Here is a 23,247-nt window from a genome sequence, read left to right on the forward strand (position 1 = left end):
TGGTGGTGATTCATTTCATTCGTTAGCATTTGAACAGCTTTTAATGGACTTGTTAAGTTCATGGCTTCCACCAGGCGTTGCCAAACTAAATTAAAGAGACGAGGGAGAGCATACTCACCGGAACGTTGTGGTCCTTTCTTCCTTTGTGGGAGGAGGCAACATGTGCCAGGTACTGAATGACTTTTTTTGTGTTTTCCGTCTTGCCAGCTCCTGACTCACCTCTGTGGAACAAAAGAAGGCCACGCACACAAACACAAAAATCCTCAGAATAACTTGCATGAAACAATTGATTGTTAAAACAATTCACCCATCTACATCTTAAAAGTCTGGATCAATAAAGCTAAACTGTGATTCTTTCTTTAGCGTAACAGAACACAAGCCCTCACCTCATTCCCATAACAGAGAAATGCACAAATGTAATCTTTTAACTGAAACTAAATTCGGGTGCATATCTGATCATGTGTGTATTTCTCTGCGATATTCTTTTTCCCAGAATGTCAGTCAAGCTTATGCCTGTGGTTGCTGGCGTGTGCAGCCTGCTTTTCACTGCCCTGTCAAACAGAGACCGTGGCATAGAAAACTAAAACAGAAAAATCTCCAAGCCATGCAGAAAGTGTGGGGGAGCAGTTTGGATCCAGAGCATACTTGAGGTTTTACACTAAGTGCAAATCTGCATACACCAAGTATGCAAAAAAATACTGTTCTGAGTGAGAGTGATGTGGCTGAGTTAAGACTGGGAGAGTGGTGTGTCTTGTTTGTACTATGAAAGGAGAATAGTCAAAGAATGCCATGTAATCAGGCAGTGTTGTTGACATGATCATTATTTAGTGTTTCATGCCGTTTACAATCAGTTTGTGTATTTCAGTTCCAAGTCCTTGATTATCTGTATAATCTGTATTCTGTGTAAGTGTGTGAAAGCATAAATATATTCGTCTTTTAGTTCAACACAAAGGTCACGATTTACAGTTAAGTTACTTCGGTTCCATTTGAAGTAATGTGATTCACGTGTTATTGGTCTTTTTTATTATTATTAAAGTAACTGCCCTTCAATATGTTTTTAGCTTTGTTTGCTGTATCACAGTGAATTATTTAGCTCGGTGGGCAATACAATATATTTGACCCCTTTGTGCATATCAAAGAGATATGTAACATGAACGCCTCACTCTTCACCCTGCAACAGTGAAAGGGCCTTGCATGGTTTATGTCTTCATATCCCCTCTGGAATTTTCTTTGCTGACATTCCTGTCATCTGGAGACACTTGTCACTGAAAAGACGCCAGAGGGCTGTGTCGCAGACATGTCAGGCATTTCTCAGATCCACATTTCACACGTATCTCTCAAGTAGTGACAGTCTGGTCAGTGTCACTGAGATGCATGATTTAAAATGACTGTTAAGGCCCGGGAGCAGCTGGCTCACTTGCACTGCTCCTGAACTTGTTTAATTACCAGTGAACGCATTGTCGTCATTCAGACGAAATAAAATGCGGAAGGGAAATATACTGCACCATGTAATGTTATTTCTGAGGATATAGAGGAGAAAAGAGACATGCATGAGATTAATGAATCAATCGTGAACCTTATGCTTTATTTATTTAGGACAGAGGGCTCAGTTTAACACTTGACACCACTTCAATCACTTTAATTACTTTCGACTGGTGTTTTATAAATACATTAAAATACTTTTTATTCCATCTGTATATACAATATTGCTATCGCAGATTATTTTTCTTCTTTACTGCTTTTATTAATGTTTTACTGTTTATTTATATAACTTGATTTGGATTTACTATGTGCTCCTTGTGTCCACTGCTGTTGTAATCCTGCAATTTCCCAACTGTGGGATCAATAAAGGATTATTTTATTATATCTTTATCTTAGCGATATAAGACACAGAAACAAAACACTAAAATTGCTTCATTAACAATAACTAATATGTTTCAATTAAGCAAAAGAAATGTTAACAAAAAATTTAAAATATAAAATCAAATTCATGTGGTGATGGACTGAGCCTGTTTACTCACGTGCAAAGGATGGATTGGTCCTCTCGATCTGTAGGAGACAAGAAGAGTGGGGAAGGGGAGGAGAAAGTCAAACCTCAGCAGTTTCTGATACAATCTCCACTGTGTAGTCGCAAAGTTAGATTGACAACCTCATCACCAAAACATTATATCAAAAGTAAAGTCCTATCAGCAGATTGTGTGTGTGTCCTTGTGAGCTAACTGACAAGTTTTAAATGTCATTTTGTCGGGCCGTATTTTTCAGCCGGCTCAGGCTTCACAACATTTCAGCACAGGTATTTCCTGGATGCAACGTCAGAAATGCAGAGAAGCGGCACTTTGAAGTCAAGTCACTGCACGGAAGAGATAAGGCAACTCTAATGCCAGCTTTATATTGGTAAATATATTGGTTGCGTGACACTGTCTCTAAATGAACTCAGACATGTGACATTTCTCGACTGACATTTCTTGTTCTGTACCTGTCGCCATGTACACACAGATACCAATATGTCTGCATAAAAACTGATATCTTTCAAGTGAACGGCCATGCCAATTATTCAGTCTATCTCTAATAATCACAGAATAGCCTCTATGTGAAAAAAACAGGAGCTGGCCGGATTTGTATAATATCGTATTTGTACCCGTACAATATAACAATGTTTGTGCCTGTGTGATGACAGGTTTATCTAGTCTGACTGCTGGCGACCATTTAGTCATTTTTGAAAGATTTAAAAGGACAACTTACATGTCTATACTCAGCTTAATTCATAAACTTTAAAAGAATCAATTCAGTCAGACAGTGTAATCTTGTGTTTTTTGATCCACACCTAGCATACAAGATTTTCGCAGCAGTAGTGACCACAGTAGGGCAAGTTTATGGCTTTGCATTTTGCATCTTGGTAAATGTAGTACAGCTGTTGAATCAGAATTAATAGCTTTACAGCCACTTGTGAATTCAACATGGCTTCCACTATTTAGTTACAGCACGATGAGACAATGAGTGATCCAATTATTTTCTTGTTGAAAAATGTGTGATGTGCTGGGACAATTTGCACTGTGGTCATGTGGCAATAAAGTATAACATATGCATCTTCCATTAACCTACAGGGTATTCCAGTTCAGAGTGTCTCGTGAGCTTGGAGTGAGGCAAGCCGGAGTCATCGAGAGGACCGGGATATAATGGGGATGATGTCATGAGAAAACACTACTTTGTCTTCCCGTCAATGCCCCCATAGGAACAGGGCCCCTCTTAAAGTCACATGGCTGCCTGAGCAGCAAGAACTCCAAAGATAAGATAAAAGTCATCAGACTCTCTTCACATTCATTCAGCAAGAACAACTGCTGTCATTAATAAACCAATACTAAGGGCAGGATTATATATTGAAATAATCCATTCATCTTTGGAAACGGTTCAAATTGCACCTGAACATTGTAAGTGAACTCCCTTCAATATCATCAAAAAAAAGTATCCTTAATTAAATGCTATCACCACATGAAATCAAAAAGTATGGATTTATTGCAGCAAAAGTTATACTTGCAGTTTGGCCATTCATCACAATGGGCTCAAAACAAATACCTGTGATTGATTTGACAGTTTAAGATTAACTGGACATCCATCTTTTTTCATTCAAGCAAAGACAGCTTCTTTTATTTGATGAGTGAGTGCTAGTTCATCAAGAGGCCTGGTCCCAGGGGCAATTAATACCCCAACTGTATTGCAAAGTCAACACATCTGTGAGCTGAAAGATTACCGGTGATTACTGGCAAGCTGCTGCATTAGTATATTGACTTTGTTAGCCATCAACAACTCAGGGAACTATGCTTCTTTTCTGAATTTCAGTAGAGTTGTGACAATTCTAGCCTTAACATTCAAGATTTAATTTTAGTTATCTCAAATAAATTCAGTAGCTCAACAACAGCATGAAAAAAAGCCTGTCCAAGTTTGCCCTCAGAAAATGGTTGCAAGGCAACAAGAGCTTGCAGATTAATTTATTTTTAATATAAAGTGTTTCATCAGGTGGAAATTGCAACACAATAGTAATTGCAACACAATGGTAAAACATAATTTCCCTGTTTCTGGATTTGTGGATTCCACCCACTTTATGTCACAAGGACAGGCCATTCAAACCAATTCAAAACCAATCCCCCTCTCGGGGGAGCAGACTGAGTGATTGTTTTATAAAACTGTAAATCGTAGGTTGTTTCATAAAAAAAACCTATAACCCCTAACTGCTCTATTTGGATGTATTGAGCACCATCATTATACATTTGAAATATATGGTTTGGTACATGTGAAAATTCAAATGTCACAGATGTGTGCAAATGTGCCCCGATCCAAATTTTGGAGACCTCGTCTGAATGTTCTTTGTACTAAACCCTCTCCAACTTTCTTCTGCTTCACTTAACCTTTTCAGAGAGAATGTTCACATATTGTGCTATGATTTGGGTGAGAGTTAGACCTTGCATTATTTCAAAGAAATAATCATTCTCAAAAAGTGCTCTTTTTTTTTTACCTGAAGATCTTAAACAGTAACAAATCTCACTTATGTAGCCATAATGGTTGCAAAGATACACCTTTTTTAGTTTGGGTTGTGCAAAATAGGTTGGTTTCAAAAGTGTTTAATCCTGCTGAAGCGATCTATTTGAGCAACATACAAATAAGATTCATGGAAAAAGATGATAGTTCCCTGAAACACTACTAGTGTGGATGGTTCCTCTGCCGTTACAGCAACAAGCTGACAGGAGATACATGATCTATATCTCAGAGGTAGAGGTGGATGGGAGCTCTGATCATTTAACCACGAGGAGCAGCAGAGCACACTTCCAAAATGCTCCAATCCTGTGATTGTGTGACCTAATTTGGTTCAGTGCGTCTCAAAGAAATGTGCATGGACACAATCCAAGAAAAAAAATCACATTCATCACTGACACCATGCTCATGTTGCCACTTAAGGCCATGACATGTGACGAGAGGTCACAAGTAAACATGGCTTCATTTCAATGGAGTCGCGAGCCAAAAAGTTTAGGAACCACTGCTATAAGACATGCTGTGAATACTTCAACTCATTTTGTGCATGTTGCGTCCCAGGCGGGACCGTTCTGCCAGAGGTGAAGGTTTCCTGGACCGAAAGTGCTGACTTGTGCTCCTTTGGGGTAAAATGATGGAAAGTTATCTGACTGAGGACACAGCTGAATGGCTCATCAGGGACAACATGGGTTTCCTGGCTTTGAGCAGGAACTTCCTGCAGTCAAGCACTGTAAGAAGGGGAATTAGCCTCAAGCGCATGCATGCAAGTACACACACACACGCTAAAGCTACCCCAGATCCTTCAGGATTTCTCAAGCTATGACGTCAACTGCTACCTCCTGCATGACAGCACACATGCAAACACAATCCATGTAATGCCATCATTTCTTTTCCCCCTCTTTCTCTTTACATTGGCATCCCTATCTGAGTCAGACACAACACCACACTGCTCAGAGCGCTAGTGTCTCCTTTATCAGCCTGGCTGCAGACACAGTGGAAAGATGCAATCCGGTCACTGTGAGACCTCTCATTTCCATTCAGCAATCTGCCAGCACTGCTGCAACCCTAACAACCCCTCCAGACTGTCAAGCGCTGATTGGCAGACTACCCAAACCGGGGCTGTTATTTCCGTAACATTACTTAATGGTCATAAGCACTGTTTTGTGGGTTTCACATGATTGGTAACGATCTTGCCAGCTCCACATGACTCCCATTATGTTGGGTAGTCAGCGAACATTCCCCCAGGTTATAGAACATTTTTAGTGAAAGGGAAAGCTGAGAAGTTTGAATATCATTTTAAGTATTGAATACAGACCTTTTTAATAGCAAAACATTGACAGTTAGACATGTTACAGGTGTACACAGACGTCGAAAAAAGTAGCTCTCAGATTAAAAAATTAATAAAAAGGTCCACATCAATTAGGGATGCACCAATCAAACTTTTTCAGTCCGGATACCGATACCTGGGATTTTGGTATCAACCAATACCAAGTACCGATCCGATACCAGTGATTAATTAATAAACTGCCTCACTGTGTGGTAGTTTCTGGGATAATTCTGTTATATGTAAAGCAACACCGGGCTCCACTTGAACACTGCTTTCTTAACTTTGTAAAACAAAATGTAACAGATAAATAAATAGCTATAAACATACTAATTATTGTTTTATAAAATAATGGTAGCCAATGCCAGATTGGCCTTTTGTCACGATACCCAATCCAGCTGTTTGAGTCCAATGGCAGTATCTGTATCAATGTATCTCTCTTGTCAATGGTCTAAGAAACTGGTGACAAAGAAAATTTGAGGATGTCTCGCGGCTTTGGCATAAACACAGCGGCTCTGCATGTGGTGTTTCTCTCAGCTAGAGGGGTGAAGGAAGGGGGTGGGGAGGAGGGTGAGCTGATCTCAGCCCACGACAGTGAGCGCATTGTGAGGCTGCGGCACGCTGGGCCTGAGCCAGTGTCTGCCACTGATGGCTAATGCCTGTATTTGAAGGGCAAACACTCACTTCACGAACCAGTCCAGCACTCTGATCTAGCCGTTACTTAAGAGTCACAGTGGGACAAAAACCTCAAAAAACACAGAGATGTAAATGGTAGGACATATCAGTTGAATGTTCATGACAATGAAGACAAATCAATGCCCACTGTGATGCTGTCTCATTTACACAAGGGCCTAGAGATCTGACTCTGGGCTGTCAGCGAAGAAAAAGGGGAGCTATATTGTTAATAATGTTGCTGAGCTACAGACAGTATATTAAGCCATTACCAAAATGATTGTCAATAAGCCATATCGCCCAACACAAACCTTTATGTTGGGTTGTTTGGGTTGTATCAGCTAGTATACAGGAATCCAGACATATTTTTTACGACCCGGTCAGGGGGATTACTATTTATGAACATGGGTGGCAATTAGGGCTGCAACAACGAATCGATAAAATCAATCAAAATCAATTTTTTTAAAAAGCTGGCAACAAATTTCATTATCGATTCATTGTGTCGCGCGATTATTACGTCACTCAATAAGTCGCGGAGATGTTTGAGTATGAAAGTTGAGTTGAGGGCAGAGTGCAGCAGACACAAGGTCCAGGTGCAGCCCGCTGTATCCTCTCGTATGTCACTACGTGTTCCCATTGCTTGCTACAATGACGTAGCAGCTAGGCTAACCGTGGTCGTTAGCTCGCTCGCGAGTCATTCATTCCCCGTGTTTGAGCCGCGCTGTTGGGTTAGATAACGTCTTATTGAAACCATGTTTCTTCGTTTTAAAATGCAGTTTTAGAACAAGTTCTCTACACTGTCCTGTTACATTTCTGATTTGTATTTCTTTACTTTTGTAAATTATTTATTGTTAAGATTGTTTGCACTGTGAATTTTCCCGGTCAGTTCTGTTTTTGTAATAACAGGTTGCAAAATAATGCTTTTTGAGAAAAAAAAAAGTTTTATCTGATTAATTGAAAAAATAATAAACCGATTATTAAAATAATCGTTAGTTGCAGCCTTAGTGGCAATCAGCAACCTCTTAGTTGTATTTCAGCATTGCTACCACCCCAAAACCAAAGAAAACTCACAGCTTCAATTCTATTCCAAGCGTTTTATAAGCAAAAAAGACTATTGGAAATGCACTGATCGACAAAGTCCACTGTTGTTGCATCCTTCATACAGATACTATACAGATACTACAACTACTGTCATAATTTTTCAATACATACATTTTTAAATGACAATCTAAAGATGAATGCAATCCTGCAAAACTATTCAATAGTCCAGCTACGCTGGTGATGACCAATATCATTTTAAAAAAAAAACAACTGCAGAACTACTATTCATGGACTACCACATATAGTTGATTTTCCAACTATAATAAAGTAGTGGGTTAAGTATCCCATGTGGCAATTATGGGATTTGCTCATAAGCCCACTTGGATGGAGCGGGAGGAGGGACGGGGGTTTGGCATGAAACATGAAATCTTAAGCATGGCTGATTTTGAAGAATCCTGGGTGTCTGTAAAGTCCTGGCACAGAACAGCTATCTCATAACACAGAGGGGGCTTGTGATTGGTTATTAGTTTAACGCCTCGGAGCAATTATACTTATGACAGGGCGCTAAAGGGGCTTTTTCAGCCAGTTAATAGAAGGCTTTGGTGATGTTTGCAGTGGCATGAACCAATACATGTCTCTCAGCTTACTGCACCATCCAAATAAATGAAAACCATAAACTATTATCCCAAAGGGATTCGACTATCCCTTGACACAGAGGTATCTGTCAATATGGTTTTAAAAGTCAAAGCAGTCAATCATTTCAAACCATCCATTTTAGGGCTATAATGTCAAAGGCCTCTCGTGTGGGTAGAACTGAAGCTGAGCAGCCAAGAATTTACAGATGGAAATAAATGGAATGGAGATCCAAAGTATTTAGTTTTCCCATCTGAGAGGGAAAGCCTGGAAAGAAATCTGATAGGGAGATTAACATTGTTTAAGAAGCTAAAGCTAAGAAACAAATGTGTCATCAATATCTACATTGGTTTCAGAATAAATCAGTGGTGACAGGTAGTGTGGCAGCAAAACAGAGGCGACTGGACTTGAGAAGGAAAACTATTGTGTGAAGGGAATTAAAGACATAGTGAAAGTTATATATGTGATATGGACCTGAGTAACAAGAGATAAAACAAAATTAATGAATTAGGTACATTAAATAAAATGACATAATATTGTGTCATAAAATATCTGTCTGAGGCGCTGTCTCCCTTTCAGAAAAGCCAAAAGGTGAACTTCACGAGCAAGTCTCTTACAAAACTCAGTCTGCCAGAAATCATTTCACACTGGGTGACAAAAAAGCGCCAGGGAGGTATTTTGTACTGCAGATACACATCTGAGCTTTTCTAAGATGAATTGGGGAACAATGAAAAAGTAAAGTGGAGTCAGCTGCTCCATCAATCACAACAACAAGGAATTTCTCATCATCAGTCACAAAAGCTTTGTGCTCAACCGTTGTATTCTCATGCATAAGACACTGCTTCACGTAACATAACATACCGACATCCCATGTTGGGTCGGGGCGCAGAGATGTGTCAAACAATCAAACAATCCATGTTTTATCCTTTTGAGGTTCAACAGGTGTTGTGTGTCACTGATGAATAGAGCTTTCCACTGTGCTCTGCAGAGAGAAAATTGCACTAACCTTGGTCGTGTGGTCATTAATAAATGACTGATCTTACATTTTATTGGAACAAAGGGCTTTGGTTACAATTTCTTAATAAAACTGTGTGTCAGGGAGGAAAGCATTAGCTTACATTTTATATAACGTTTTTTCTTTTTAAGTAATAGTTAAAGGATTAGCAGTTATATAGCTCCAGCTGTGCTATTTCTGATACAAGTGGAGTGCTCCTTCAGTTACTGACACACAACCACATCTGTTCCAGTTGTTTTTCACAAGGGAGAAAAAGAGCAGCCTTTGGGAGGACAACTTCATGGAACATGAGTTTGCATTCTTCAAACAATGCACGTAATCTTTTATCAATATCAGTCATTCATGTGACACATGAAAGATGAGAAGGGCTTTGTTCATTGTTGATAAAAATGGACCTCTGTGAGAGAGAAAAAACTCAATAAGCTAAGATGGATTTAGGTGGACCTGACCTAGCACCCTGATTAGACACCAGGGAGTGGCTCGAGAAGGGGGGGTCTTACACCATCTCAACTGCAACAAAGACTCCCTTTTTCAAAGCCACACCTTGGGACATTTTTCATTGCTGTTGAAGCATGTCCACTGGGTGACCTTCGCAGCTGCTGACATGACTGGACCTTCAACACGTGTTTTCATTTAAACAAACATCAGCATTTCCTGACAACAAATATGGTAAAATTAGCACCTTGTACGTCAGTGAGTTCACCTCGGCTGAGCATTGAGGGCAATTATGTAAAGTATCTGGACGGCTAATCAATGACAGATGTGCAGTAAGTTCGAGAGGTTGCAGCGTACACACCCTGTCTTTGTTAGGTAACACCTCATTTAACCTCCCATCGGAGTACTGACGGGCTTCACAGCGATGCTGAGGTAATTAACAGATCCCTGTTAGGCTGAGACACCCTTCAGCCTAAAATATGTTATAATAATCTGTTCGGCTCCAAAGCTCATAAATCAGAGACAACAAATGATTTGTCTCGAGTGTTCTTTCTTGTTTAGATGGCAACTGACACTGCAAAGTCTAAACATGGTGTGTGAAAGCATTGATATTAATAACTGGAATGTAATGAAACATTCTGAGATAACAGGCGCATGGTGTTGGGCCATATGGTGGCATAGAGTGTGTGATCATTTTCAAAGTTATTCAAAATACTTTGCCAGATCTTTTACACCCAAGTAGATATACTTAATACTTGATATTTTTGTCGTATTAGACTAAGGATGTTACTAACGATTAGTTTTACAATTTATCAATTGATTGTTTATCCTTTGTTTCTAATTAGATTTTGGCAGAACATTTTATTGATTTGATCAAAATTGTTGAGACAATTCTTTCAGTATTATATTTGGCCATTTTATGGCAATATTGGATATCTGTATATGTTTTGTCCCATCTTGATTTGGCAGGTATTTTGTTTGCAAAATGAGCCAATGTGATCTATAAATTGTTTCTGGATTTTCCAGAAAATGTACTGCACCACACAGATATATATATAGAAACAGCCCCTGAAAATGTCATCCATATCTAAGAAATGTGATGATATCTGCCTCTGTGTCAAAGACATGAAAGAACACTTGGAGAAAAGAGAAGGAAAAAAAACAGTTCTGGTCTATATAGCTATATATTGTTATATCCGCCAGGTTGCTGAAATGCTGAAGGCCACATCTGAACAGCAGCTGGCCTCCACTAATCTCCAACCTACAAACCTCATTTTGAATTAACACTGTTAATTCCGACACGACGTAGCGACGCATTAAAAGAGACCAATCAAGCTTGTGCACTGCGAGACACACAGTGAACACAAGCATCCTTTGAAAAGCTTGATTGGTTGAAGAAAAAAGAAAATGTACAACTACAGTGTTTAAACACGTTACTAATAGACTGCCCCACTGCGTTTATGTCGATAATGTAATTTAATCAATTTCAAAACAAGCATTGTGGCAATAAACTACAAGGAAATATCAGAACATTTGTGGCAAAAAAAGGGGGTAATAACAAATGACAATCATCATTATGACATATGTGGTTTGGTTAAAGCGAGGCAAAACTATAATCAAGCTATTTGTTAACCCTACCAAAACTTCCTTCTGTGTACCAACATCGGGAAAGTAAGGCCGAAAAGGACTGACGGGACTGTCCAGTTTGTCACCACCCCCACTGGTCGGCCATCGCAATCACACAAAGGAGCTATTGTTGAGCACAATGGGGTCACCCTCTCTGTTCTCGCTGGTCTGATCCCAGTCAGTCACTGCTCAGAGAGTCTGGAAGCTCGCCAACTACCAGGCAAGGGGGTCTTTGAAGACATCATTCTGAGGGAACTGCCTTCACTTAGAAGATTGTATGTTCCTAAACGAATTCAAATTGAATAAATGCGACGACCGCCACCGATGACGGCAGCGTCAGGCTCTGGGAAATATATGCAAACATGTTGAAAGTCAGAGTTAGGAGTCTAACACTAGTCTTATTTGTGCACATTGATAGAGGCAGATGCTTGGGGGAAAAAAAACCCTGTATGAAGGCCAGCATTGAATAAAAAATCTGAATGTTGTGGCTATATTCTCGTGGTTTTGTCAATCCAAGACACTTCAACTACCTGCTTTTATTGTAGGTAGAGTCATGTTGGAGCCACATGTTTAGCTTTTTTCTACATGCACATGTTGGGCTCCTGTTCTGTGCATTCCTCAAACTACCGCAAAATCACAATCCTAATGTGTAAAACAGAAATGTGCTACCAAAACACTCTGAAGACATTAGGTTCTTGGTCTTCTAAATGACCAGCTAGCATTGACACATCACATCTGAGAAGATGGGACTTTACAGAGCGAAACACAATTGTCAAAATGTATCTTTGAATGAAACAAAACATTAAGCACATTGTCCCGACATTTCAGGAAGAGCAATCCCTTCTTAAAAGAAATGAGAAAGACACATCCTTGTAAGTAGGCTGTGACATTTCCATGCTACAATGGCGCACACAGAAAACACTTCAAAGTCACATTATGCCTAATTTGACATGAAGAAAAGAGTACAGTGGTGACATTAAGACTTACCTTGCAGCATGCACCGGTATGCAGACTCTGAGATGGCGTAGATGTGAGGGGGCATCTCGTGCCTCTTTTTGCCCCTGTACATCTCAATGATGTTCTCTGAGTAGATGGGCAGGTTTTTGTAGGGATTTATGACCACACAGAAGAGACCAGAGTAGGTCTAAAAAAAAGAGGAAAGAAAACGTGGTTGACTGTTAATTCATCACACAGCAGCCTTCACATCATCGTTATGTCACAGTTAGTATTTTACAGTTTTATTAGTCTTTGGCTGCTTTGATGATACTGAGCTCTAAATGGATACTGAATAAGCACAAATGGGATTTGAGATCATTTTAGTGTGCTGACAAAGGAACACAATTTAGAGGGAACAATGCTGAGTGTGGATTTTATTGGACGCTGAAGTCCTGTACAGATTAAAATACAAGTATATAAATTATATTAGTAATTACTGTTACAATGGCCTTCATGAAAGAACATTTTCTTCTTCTCTTTGTGAGACAAGCCAAGCCAGAATTACCAAATGTCGTAAATCGCTTGTTTCAGTCCGATGAATGCCACCTTTTCATGAGAAGGAGCACTAAGGTGAGATTTCATCATAAGCAATGATGTATTTTTGGAGTCCAAGCCAGATGTTAGCATTGCACTATATATACCATATTTAAACTTCAAATATCAGATTAAGTCACTAGTAAGGAATCTGTATATGATTTGTGCGTCACGTCTGGATTACAATACTGTTCATACCACTGAGAACTAAATTGATGAGTGCCACAAAGTCTCTTAAACCTGCTTAAATCACATCCCAGTGCATTTTGTGCAGCTCTTATTAAATAATATATGCAAACACAAAATCAACTTATAATTTCAAAATGTATCCACAAATCTGTTTGTGCGAGTGTTATGTTGTGTAGATTATGTGATTGTGTAAGAAAACAGTGCACATCTGCAGCTTGCTGGCACACTCCCAAGTGTCTCACGCTTTATTGAAACTATTATTCTTGCTCCCTTACTGATTCTCCTTGTACAAAGCATTTCACCATCTCCTTTTTATCTACATCAAGCTGGTAGCAATTTAACCCCGACAGTCATTGACTGACACCAGGAATCAGATGCAAGGGATTTTAATCCACGACAATATGGACAACACAGGGTTAATCCTACATGTCTGCTGCTGGGGCACTCCATTAACTCACGGGGTATACCAGATTAAGGCTTTTTGAATCAATGACCGAGATTATCAAACATCTTGATACATGATGCCGATAACAACTTTTTTTTTGTGGATAAATTGCTGCCATCTGTCCAGATCATGATTTAAAATGAGAAGAGGACGTTTCTCCTCCTTTCGCTTACCATCCTATGGTATTGGTACCAACTCCGCTGTGCTTTTTTTCTTTTTCTATGCCGTTCCTCCCTCTTTTGTCACCTTTCTGATTTATCTGTTTGGCTGGACTGCAAAGCCAGATTCTTTAAATTATGTTGTCTGCGGCAACCAGTGGGCTGCAGGGGGGCCCCAGGGCCTGCTAACCCAGTTGTTGAACTGGAACAATGCTGGCATGACCAAAGCATGCTTTGTGTGCAGAGGGCATTGTGTGTGTGTGTGTGTGTGTGTGTGTGTGTGTGTGTGTGTGTGTACGTGTGTGTGTGTGTGAGAGGCTCAGTGAGAGAAAGACCACTGGCAAAACACATCACAACTGTCACATGGCTGGAGGTTCACACCACACATTCACACATACACAACACATATATGTAATCTGATGCTTCGCTGCGATGCAATGAGCATTCAGTGCAAGTCAATGATTCCACATAGTCACTTAATATCGGCATTGTTTAATGACTGAAGTTAAATGACAGAAGTTTAATTAGTTATAGTAGGTTGAATTAGGATGATTTTGTTCTTGTACAACACACATCAAAAAATTCTGCCATGTTGATTACTGTAGTATTCTGGATATAGCTGGATATTAACATAAGGGTTATGATGATATATGCACACCCTGCTGGTACAGAGAGGAGTTAGTCCACAGTTATTCAAATTGAAACCATCCAAGATATGCATACATGGGAGTAACAGACAGGTCTCTCTGGAGTTGGTCATGTTGTACTGTAGCACACGCGCGCGTGCGCGTGTGTGTGTGTGTGTTGTGTGTGTGTCTGTAGGGTAATGTCACCAGATGGCCATCAAAGCCCCCCTTCCCACTTCTTCCATGTGCACAGATGCTTTAGACACAGCTCTGTATAGCCCCTCTGAGAATTGTTACCCTGCAATCACCCGCAGCAACACTATTCTACTTCACCGATTCCTGAGGCCAATGCTCACTCCTTACAAACTGGGATCGCCTGTAAAAACCAAACATCATGCAGCACAGGATGTAGTATAGGGCCCACGCCACAATAACCCCTTTCCAAGCCCCCTACGGTGGGCACAGCGCCAGGCAGACAGATCAGTGCTCCTGGCCCAGCGTGGGCTACAGGCAGAGGGGAGAGGGATGACTCAGCTGGCTGTCCTTGACGTGGACCCCAGGGGGTATTTGAGGGATTAATGCGGCTCTGAGGGCAAGGGGTTGGACACCGACACAACCAGGCATAACAAGACACCAGCCAGACAACGAGTTAGAGGTCATTTCTTTCTCAAAATGCAGAGTTTGACCAAACATTCTACCAGTCATTGGAAAGTGAATAATGCAATCAATTGAGCCTTACAAATACTATAATTGAAAAACAAAGGAATCTGTTTCTGCCAATATGGGTCATCGATAATCTGCAAATAGTATCGGTGGCCAAAAAAACAAGATCAGGGATCTCAAAAAGTTATAATTGCTCCTTTTTTTCTTTTGTGCTGATCCAAGCACAAAAGAAAAAGCTATCATCCGATCCGTGACTCTGATCCGTGATCCGATCCGGACGGTGAGTTTTATGATCCGCTGAAGCACTACAAGTCAACAGTATCTATGAATCTTTGTGCAGGGTATTTTGAGCTGATAAATGGGTCTGAGCTGGTCAACAGGCCCTTGAGCCCACAACTCAGAGAAGCGATGGTGAACAGAGGAGAACTCTCACACAGTTGAAAAGGTTCCAAGCCCTCCGGAAATGTCCAAATAAATGTCTGTGAAGAAAACGGTGCTTAGCAACAGGGCCTCAGCCTCTCTCCATGGGAAAAGGGGAAACAATTTCTGGGTGCTCTGCAATTACAAGAATCCAGTGCCCCCCACTCACCTCCCCCATTCTGACACAACTGGGCTAACTGGGCTTTGCCATCACGTCATTGTCTTTGCACACTTCTCAGGGACATTAAGAAATGCATTTTCCTCACACAACACATTTTAATTATTTCCAGTAATACCAAGACAGACTGTGAAGATTCTTACAGCTCTGTATTTGCTCTAAATCTTGAGGTGCGCTTAATCTCACTCAACAGCACTTGATTAAAACGATGAACCTGTCATCACTGTGTGCTTACAAGAGGGAACTAACCTACATTCAAACAGCTGAGAGGACTCATTCAACCCGGTAAGGAAGATGACAGCGTGAGAAGAAAAAAGAAGAAGACATTAAATGCTGACAGCAAAAAAATTAATGAGAAATTAGTTGGAGACATTGGGTAGCGCGACCAACGAGCAGCGTAGCTTTACTATTGTGTAACAGGATGTCTTTGGACAAGTTATTGAGTTGGCGTTTTATAAAAATATCCACCTCTTCACATGATAAAGAAAAAATCCCAGCCAACAATCAAGGTAAAGGTTGGCTGCAACGGAGCCAACCCTTACCTTGGCTCCGTCAAGGCAGCTCCAGTAAGAGGCAGACTTATTGAACCGAGAGACAGCCTGCCGATAAAGGCCCACAAGAATCTACATTAAGCTCTCAGCCTGGAGCTGCCAGCCAGCCTCTTCGGGATGTGCACTCTGTGCCGCCAATGCAACAAAAGGTTGAGCAAATAGTGTGGACTCAATAATGCATCACAGTGACATCATCACCATATCCAGTCCTCTTTTCCTTTAACCATGCTAATCGGCAAAGCCAGGCATGGCGTGCTATGTCCACCAAAGTTTCAGTGAGTGAAACTGTTTTATTGAAAATTGCACATGAAGTCTGTCTTAATTATTTTCTCTTTTACCTTCCAATTTAAAAGACTTTGAAGCATGATTATTACTAGTGTTTTAAGTCACCATGGTCCATCTCACAGACTCGGTTACCATATGAAAAACACTGTATTGTATGATGGTAAATTATTTAAATCTATTTATGTTGCTGTGATACACTATAGAAAATAATAACAAAGTAAAAGGATAACATTTTAGAATGTTTTACTTTACACTGACAAAAGAGCCTGGAGCTTTGTAGACCAGCTGCTATAATCAAACAACGGGAATCTGTGTCTGCCATTATGAATCTTCAAAGATCTGCAATTAGTAGCAGCGGTATCAGGGATCTCTAAAAGTTGTATTTGCTCCCATTTTTATTTTGAGCTGATCCATTACTACCCGTGGGTTGCATGACCCGTTCAACCACTAATTATCACCTTTACATCCACTGCCTGTTGTGCGGATACAAGTAATCAAAGAGGTTATGTCAGCGATGTGCTATGCTGGTCTGACTTAAAAGGTCACACAATCCTTAAAAGAAGGAAACAAAAACATGCCAGACAGGAATGCTAAAGCAGAAATGACTGACAGAGATCTGCATGCATGCAACGCCAATCTCCTAACACTCTGTGTTCATTAGCATCACACTTGGGGTCTTTGGCCTTGAGGAGAGATGATCATTTAGCAGCTCAGAAATGTATCAAGTATGCAAACTGGATCAGAAGAAAAACATATCTGAAACCCTGCAGAATAGCACACGTTCTAAAAGTAAGATGAGATAAGATAATCCTTTATTAGTCCCGCAGTGGGGAAATGTACAAAAAGCCCACATGCATTGGCTGTTATTTAGGTTCTGGCAGAAAAACTGAAAGAAATTCAGTTATTTGAGTAGACAGCTGTTGCTTATCAGTGAACACAAAGGACTCTGTTAAGGCGGGTTGGTTACAGTGTGACTCAGCACAGGCCTCCCCGAGTTAAGAGATGGGCCTGGGGTCTCCTTAAAAGCACTTTGAAGAATACTGAAGTATAAAAAGAAATGTAATTTATACTGAATTTGTTTTATTGAATGAATGAAAACTGAACTTTATATTACTGGTGCAGATTGTGTAAGAAGGGAGAATTGTGTTTCAGCACATGAAGAATAAATCAAATCTGTAACCAAAAATTAACTTCCAAAGCACATGTTACTTATGATTTATGTCCGTTGGAATTCTTGTATAGTCATTAATCATCATTGTTCTAATATGGCGGCAAACAACTTCTGCTGTCTGAAGATACAAACGCACTAAGTAGCCTCTTGGCAAAGAGCCAGGACAGAGAACACATAGCAGAGCTCACAGCACGAGCCCTATATTTAAATATATATTACACTACATTAATTATAAAGTGGTAAAATGTTATATTTAGGCCTTGCTACCATACAGCAGTAAAGATGCTAGGTTTAGTTGACTGAATAGACCATGACGTAATCGATCTAAGACTAAAATGAGTATTAAATTGTAAAATCTGCAAGAATGTTGATAAGAAATTAAGCCAAAATGCCACATTGACTGGTTTCAGCTTGTTTTATGTAAAATATTTTCTGGTTCAGCACTCTACAGCGGCTGATTAAAACCGGGACTACAAACTGCATTTTGCTGGGCAATCGCCTGATACATATCGGTAGCACATACTAAGAGTTGTCCAATACCATCCTGGAAATGTAGCAAATCCTAGTGGAATATATGATGCAGTAAAGTGCGTAAAATTACAAAGTACATACACTAATGCAAAATAGCTCTTGGATGGACTACACATTACAGACCATTTAAATCCCAACAGAGGGAAAATACCTGCAAATGGATTCTTTCCTGTAATTACTCCCCTGAAGGAGATAATGCTATAATGCTGGTGGTTTGGCCATCTACTGTACTGCATGATGACAGTAATGCCCCCACAACACAAAGAACACAACGTGTCTTCATTAACATTTCAAATGTCCTGACTGCATCCATAAAATGTAATAAGTTCTGGATCAATGGCCAAGGGCAGAAAACCACAGTACAAGTACAAGTACTTTCAACTTCAGCATATTCCCCTCAACAAATAAAATGTAAGTGGAACAATTGACAAATAATTCCCTGAACAAAAGGGATTTTTTTTTTTAATTTTACGTACGGGTAAGATGCATGTGATTTCAGACAATCTCAGCTGTAAGATTTGTTTTGATATGATTAAATGTAAATATCTTACTGAGTAGAAATATGTTCCACTGTTTAAATAATCTAGTTTAGCCCAACTCATTCTGTCTTTATGATTGGGCCTCAGAGTGTGAACCGCTCAGCCCCTGCCACCTCCCGGGTCTCAGGTGGCCCACAAGCTCCGTGGCTAGGCTATTCCAGGAATGCATGGCATTAAGTGGGCCATAATCACAGGGGAAATCGGCAGCTTACGTAGGACATGATGGCTTGGTCATAGAAGGTGTGTTTCTTCATCTCCTGAATTCAGAGATTCAAGCATAAAATGCTAAGATATGCAGATGGATTGTGCATTTTCAGACTGAGGATTTGGCTACTTGCTCATAATATTAGACCATATGAAGGAAGGAATTCTTAAAATGTAGTTCTCGAGATGTAAATCAAACCTGACAAAGAACATATATATATTGATGTCAAAGTCTGTAGAGGGGCTCATAGGTGGTTGGAAGGAACTGGTCACATCAACTCTTATTAAACTATCAAGAAAAATATTTTCAGACCCTACTTTTGTTTCTTCAGTGTGTAAGTAGTTTATTACGAGTTGTTACGGGTGAATGACAAATACTTACATAGATGAGGCCAGAGTAGTAGCGGTCTTTGAGGTTGTGAAGCACAGAGGCTTCGTTCAGGCAGGTGAGTTCGGCCATGTCCTCTACTTTGCTGAACTTTGGCGGGTTCATTTTCTGGATGTCATCCTTGTTGACCACCGCCTTCTTCCCGTTCTCGGCCAGCTCCAACACCACCTCATCTCCGCGCTCCTCGCGAACACTGGCTGCTTCGAAGCCATTGCGTTCTGATGGGATCCATACCAGCCTCTTGGCCGTCCAGTCGGCCTGTGCTGCCGGGTTGTAGACCACGGCGCGGTCCACAAAGAGGTACCGCTCCGGGTCCTCCTGCCCACTCCGCTGTGACATTTCTGCTGGAACCAGGAGCAGAACACACTACGCCACCTGTAGGAAGTAGAGAAAGTATAATGTTTGTCTGAACAACAAAAAAAAAGAAAATGGCCTTCAGAAAGAAAATTAACTTCAATTAAATTCCATGCAGCCTGCTGCCCCACTGTTCACCTTTGTATCGCACAGATGAGACCACCACTGTACTATTTGTGCCAAGCGTGCACGAGAGGTGGTCACACCAGCCTGCACAGAATAGGCGCACAGCTGCTGCAGTATAAATCAGACATGAGATCTCCTGTTCATGGCGTTAATAGTGCTTTTATCAATGACCTGTCTGTGACAGTCAAGTCTTAAAAGCTCAGAGTATGCACGCAGGGAGCACCTAGTACCAAAATAATGTAAAAATTTGCAAAGCTGTCGTAGTATCACAAATAATTATTTAAAAAAATATTTCAATTATGTAGGAAATTAATCAACTAATTAAAATAAATTACCATCAAATACATCTCTAAAATATGAATTGTTAAGCTGTAATAAATGAATAAATCCACTGTATTTAATTGTCACAGCTGTTTGGGATAGTGGTAGAGAGCGAGCGTGACGAGCAGACGCGCACAAACATACACACACACACACACACACACGCAAGCAAGCAAGCAAACAGTGAGAGAGAGAGAGAGAGAGAGAGAGATAGATAGATAGAGAAAAAGATAGAGAGGAGAGAGATTGAGAGAGAGGGAGACAGAGAGAGAGTTTAAATCAATACAAAACAGCAGAGGAGTACAATTGCTTGTTGCCAGAAAAATGTGGTTTCAACAGCTACGCTGCTGCTCGACAATTGACATAATCCCGCACTTCCTCGTTCAATGTGAACCTAGCATACATTTAGAGTTGGTGCAAGTTTATAGCCTACTATGCTGTAATCATGCATTTCCCTGTGTATAATGATGCAGCGTAAAAAAAAAAAGCAGTGATTCCACTGACGAAATAGAATTTGACTCAAGGGCATCAAGACTTAAAGAGATGGTAAATAGTTGATATTTATTTTGCGAATCTCATAACGTGGTGGCACCATGACCATGGCACTTTTCAACCATTGGCAGGTAGAACATTAGTTCAACTTGATTGTAATCAATACTGCTGAGTGTTAAAGCTGATGGTTAAGTGCTTTAAGGATGATGCAGCTGAATGCCATCCAGTTCCAAGGAAACTCTGGTTTCATCTTAAAGTGCAAGAACCTTTTCAGACAACAAGCAGTTAGACTTCCCAAAGTTAACACTTTTTGTTTGCTCCTGTGACAATTTTGAACACTGGGTTTAATAAGTATCTTTCAGCACATGTCTGATCATTGTCACGACTCATCATAGTCATCCATAGTGGTTGCTGCTACCCTTATAACTCAGCAGAGATTTGCGGTGGCTAACCTTGTATTAAAGTACTACTAGTAGATTTTTGTGGGTCATCTGAAAAGATTAGCTCTTCACTGAGTATATGTGTACGTTGAAGTAAGTCTATGTATTGTATGACGAAAAGGAAAAGTTGAGGGAGAAAATGCACCAAAACTAGAGTCTCAATCAGGAGGAGCATCTGTTACAATACTCTTTCAGAACGCCAAGATATGTTTTACTTTCCAAATGAGAGAAAATGTAAGCCAAATGAAAACATGTAAAATGAATTATCTGTATTCTGTCTTTATGTTTGGATTACTTGGCTGTCTTTCCTTTGCAGAAGGACTTGTTGGGCCCACACAGACTCTCAAGCCCTTTACACCTCCATCCCTGTGCATAACCAACCCACATGTACAGTCACATCACCATTTAAGCCTTCTGCAAAAGCCACAGGACTGTGTTGTGCAATAATACATGCGGTATTGGTGTATATATTGGTGTATGTATTGGTGTATACATATATATATATATATATATATATATATATATATATATATATATATATATATATATATATATATATATATTGAAGATATTCTGACCTTTTGCAAGGCATGTAATTAATCGAGAAAACAATTGGCAGATTAATAGTGCAAGTTATTTGAAGATGTTTTGCCTTGGGCTAAAGGGAACAGTGAGGGGACCACAGGAGTAATCTATAAAATACATACATCAATAAATAATAATAATGTTAATAATAAAGTAATAGTTACAGTCCTGCATATAGTGAAAAAAAAGATGATTATCCAATAGAAGATATAATTACTCCATAAACTGAGCTAAAAAGACAGAGAGTAACAAAGTAAAAGCAGCACTTGATGCCTCCAACAGCTGATACACAGACGAGTCTGAATGTTGGCCGTGACTGGGAAGCACCACTCCAGCTTGCTTCTTATTTCTCGTAGACAAACATCAGCTGATGACTGCTCGGAGATATTTAACCTAGGATCGAGTCAGACCCATGCTTAAATCAGTCTCTGATTAGACATGAATGTGGGTCGGGTCAGGGGCCGGAGGATCAGTTGGCTGCTGGCTGTCGTGTCGCTGCATCCCCTCACTCCCGAGTTGGATAAAGCACTACTTCCATCCCTCATGCGGCCCTGATGTTACAGCACAGAGATGTATAGACACCTCCGACTGGAATATTTCAGAAGAGGAGGGGGGTTGACAAAATGTGCTATTATCTGTGGACATAGCTCGTTAGAGACCTGACACACGCGCGCGCGCACACGCACACACACCGGCCGGGCCGTACCGCTGCATCGGCTAGTGTTAGCTTGCTACCGTTAGCTTAAACTTGGCGTGCTGTGCCTCGTATCGCACCCGCTCTAACTACATGATGCCCGCGTGGGAAGCGACAGCTCTGGTGGACCCGCAAACACAACGGAAGGTCGGACACTGGCGCCTTTTATGTCTCCGAACAAATAGCAGGTGAACAACAATACATATAAACGCTCTCCTGTCTATACGAAACAATAATTCTGGGGATGGGGTTCAATCCCATCATGGGTGTGGGTGTCTCATAGACGTGTGTCTGGGTAGGGATAAGGCGCGCGGACAATGACCACAACGTTTCACGCGCAGCTCCTGAAGGCTATACTCTTCTAAAACAGATACATGCATCACACATTTAGTTTAAGAGTTTATCAGACTGAAATAAAAATATAATAACAGCACGTTGGCTCTGCGGCGCCGGTTAACATGAGCAACACCGTTGGTCCTCCATCATTGAAAAGTCACGGCACAGTATAATCTGCTAGCTAACGTTAACGGTTACTGTTGCTAGCCACATGAATCCTCACTACAATAAACGGCCGTGTCCCTTCTTTTTGTTTTTTTTTTCCAGCTGAACTTACCACACACTGAAGATGAAGGGACCCTGTCCAGGTGCGAAGCAGTATCCAGTAGATGAATGTACTCGTCCCCCAATGCGTGCTAAATTAGTCCGTTCGTCCGCTCTCGCATCAGTGGTCCTCCCCGACCATCCAGCACCCTCTCAACCGAACTCTCGCCGGCCAGGGAGGTTGCGCTGCACCGCCGCACTCTTTTTTCGGGACACACCCACAAATATATCTGAGACGCGATTGGCTCCCAGAGTCTGATGCCGAACCACGATTGGTCCAAAATAATTTCCATCCCAAAACTTTGATAGTTGACAACTGCCGCCCAATTTATCAACACCTGCAGACTGGGCAGATGCTGCGGCGGCTTTACGCGGTTGCACGACATTCTACATGTCACTGCTTGTGAGAGCCATACTAGACTTAATATTACAGTCAACTTTTGAACAGAGATGCAATAGTTGTATTTGTCGATTTCATACAGATACA

At 40.7% G+C, this 23,247-nt stretch overlaps 1 protein-coding gene across 4 annotated transcripts in view; it reads right to left on the reverse strand.

Annotated features, from left to right (window-relative positions):
* LOC137795095 (myosin-10-like) overlaps positions 1-22,941 on the reverse strand; it is a 57,620-nt gene extending 34,679 nt beyond the window's left edge. For all 4 annotated transcript variants that reach the window (XM_068592372.1, XM_068592370.1, XM_068592371.1 and 1 more), the window contains exons 1-5: positions 22,774-22,941; positions 19,143-19,523; positions 12,258-12,414; positions 2,022-2,049; positions 119-221 (exon numbers count right to left, since the gene is read on the reverse strand). In XM_068592372.1, coding sequence (XP_068448473.1) covers positions 119-221; positions 2,022-2,049; positions 12,258-12,414; positions 19,143-19,487 — 633 coding nt within the window. In that variant the 5' untranslated portion in view covers positions 19,488-19,523; positions 22,774-22,941. The remainder of the gene's footprint in view (positions 1-118; positions 222-2,021; positions 2,050-12,257; positions 12,415-19,142; positions 19,524-22,773) is intronic.
* Between the last annotated feature and the right edge of the window lie 306 nt (positions 22,942-23,247).

Source organism: Clinocottus analis, unplaced genomic scaffold (assembly GCF_023055335.1).
Source record: "Clinocottus analis isolate CAN_PGR_092001 unplaced genomic scaffold, fCliAna1.0.p SCAF_27, whole genome shotgun sequence".
Taxonomy (NCBI): Eukaryota; Metazoa; Chordata; class Actinopteri; order Perciformes; family Cottidae; genus Clinocottus; species Clinocottus analis.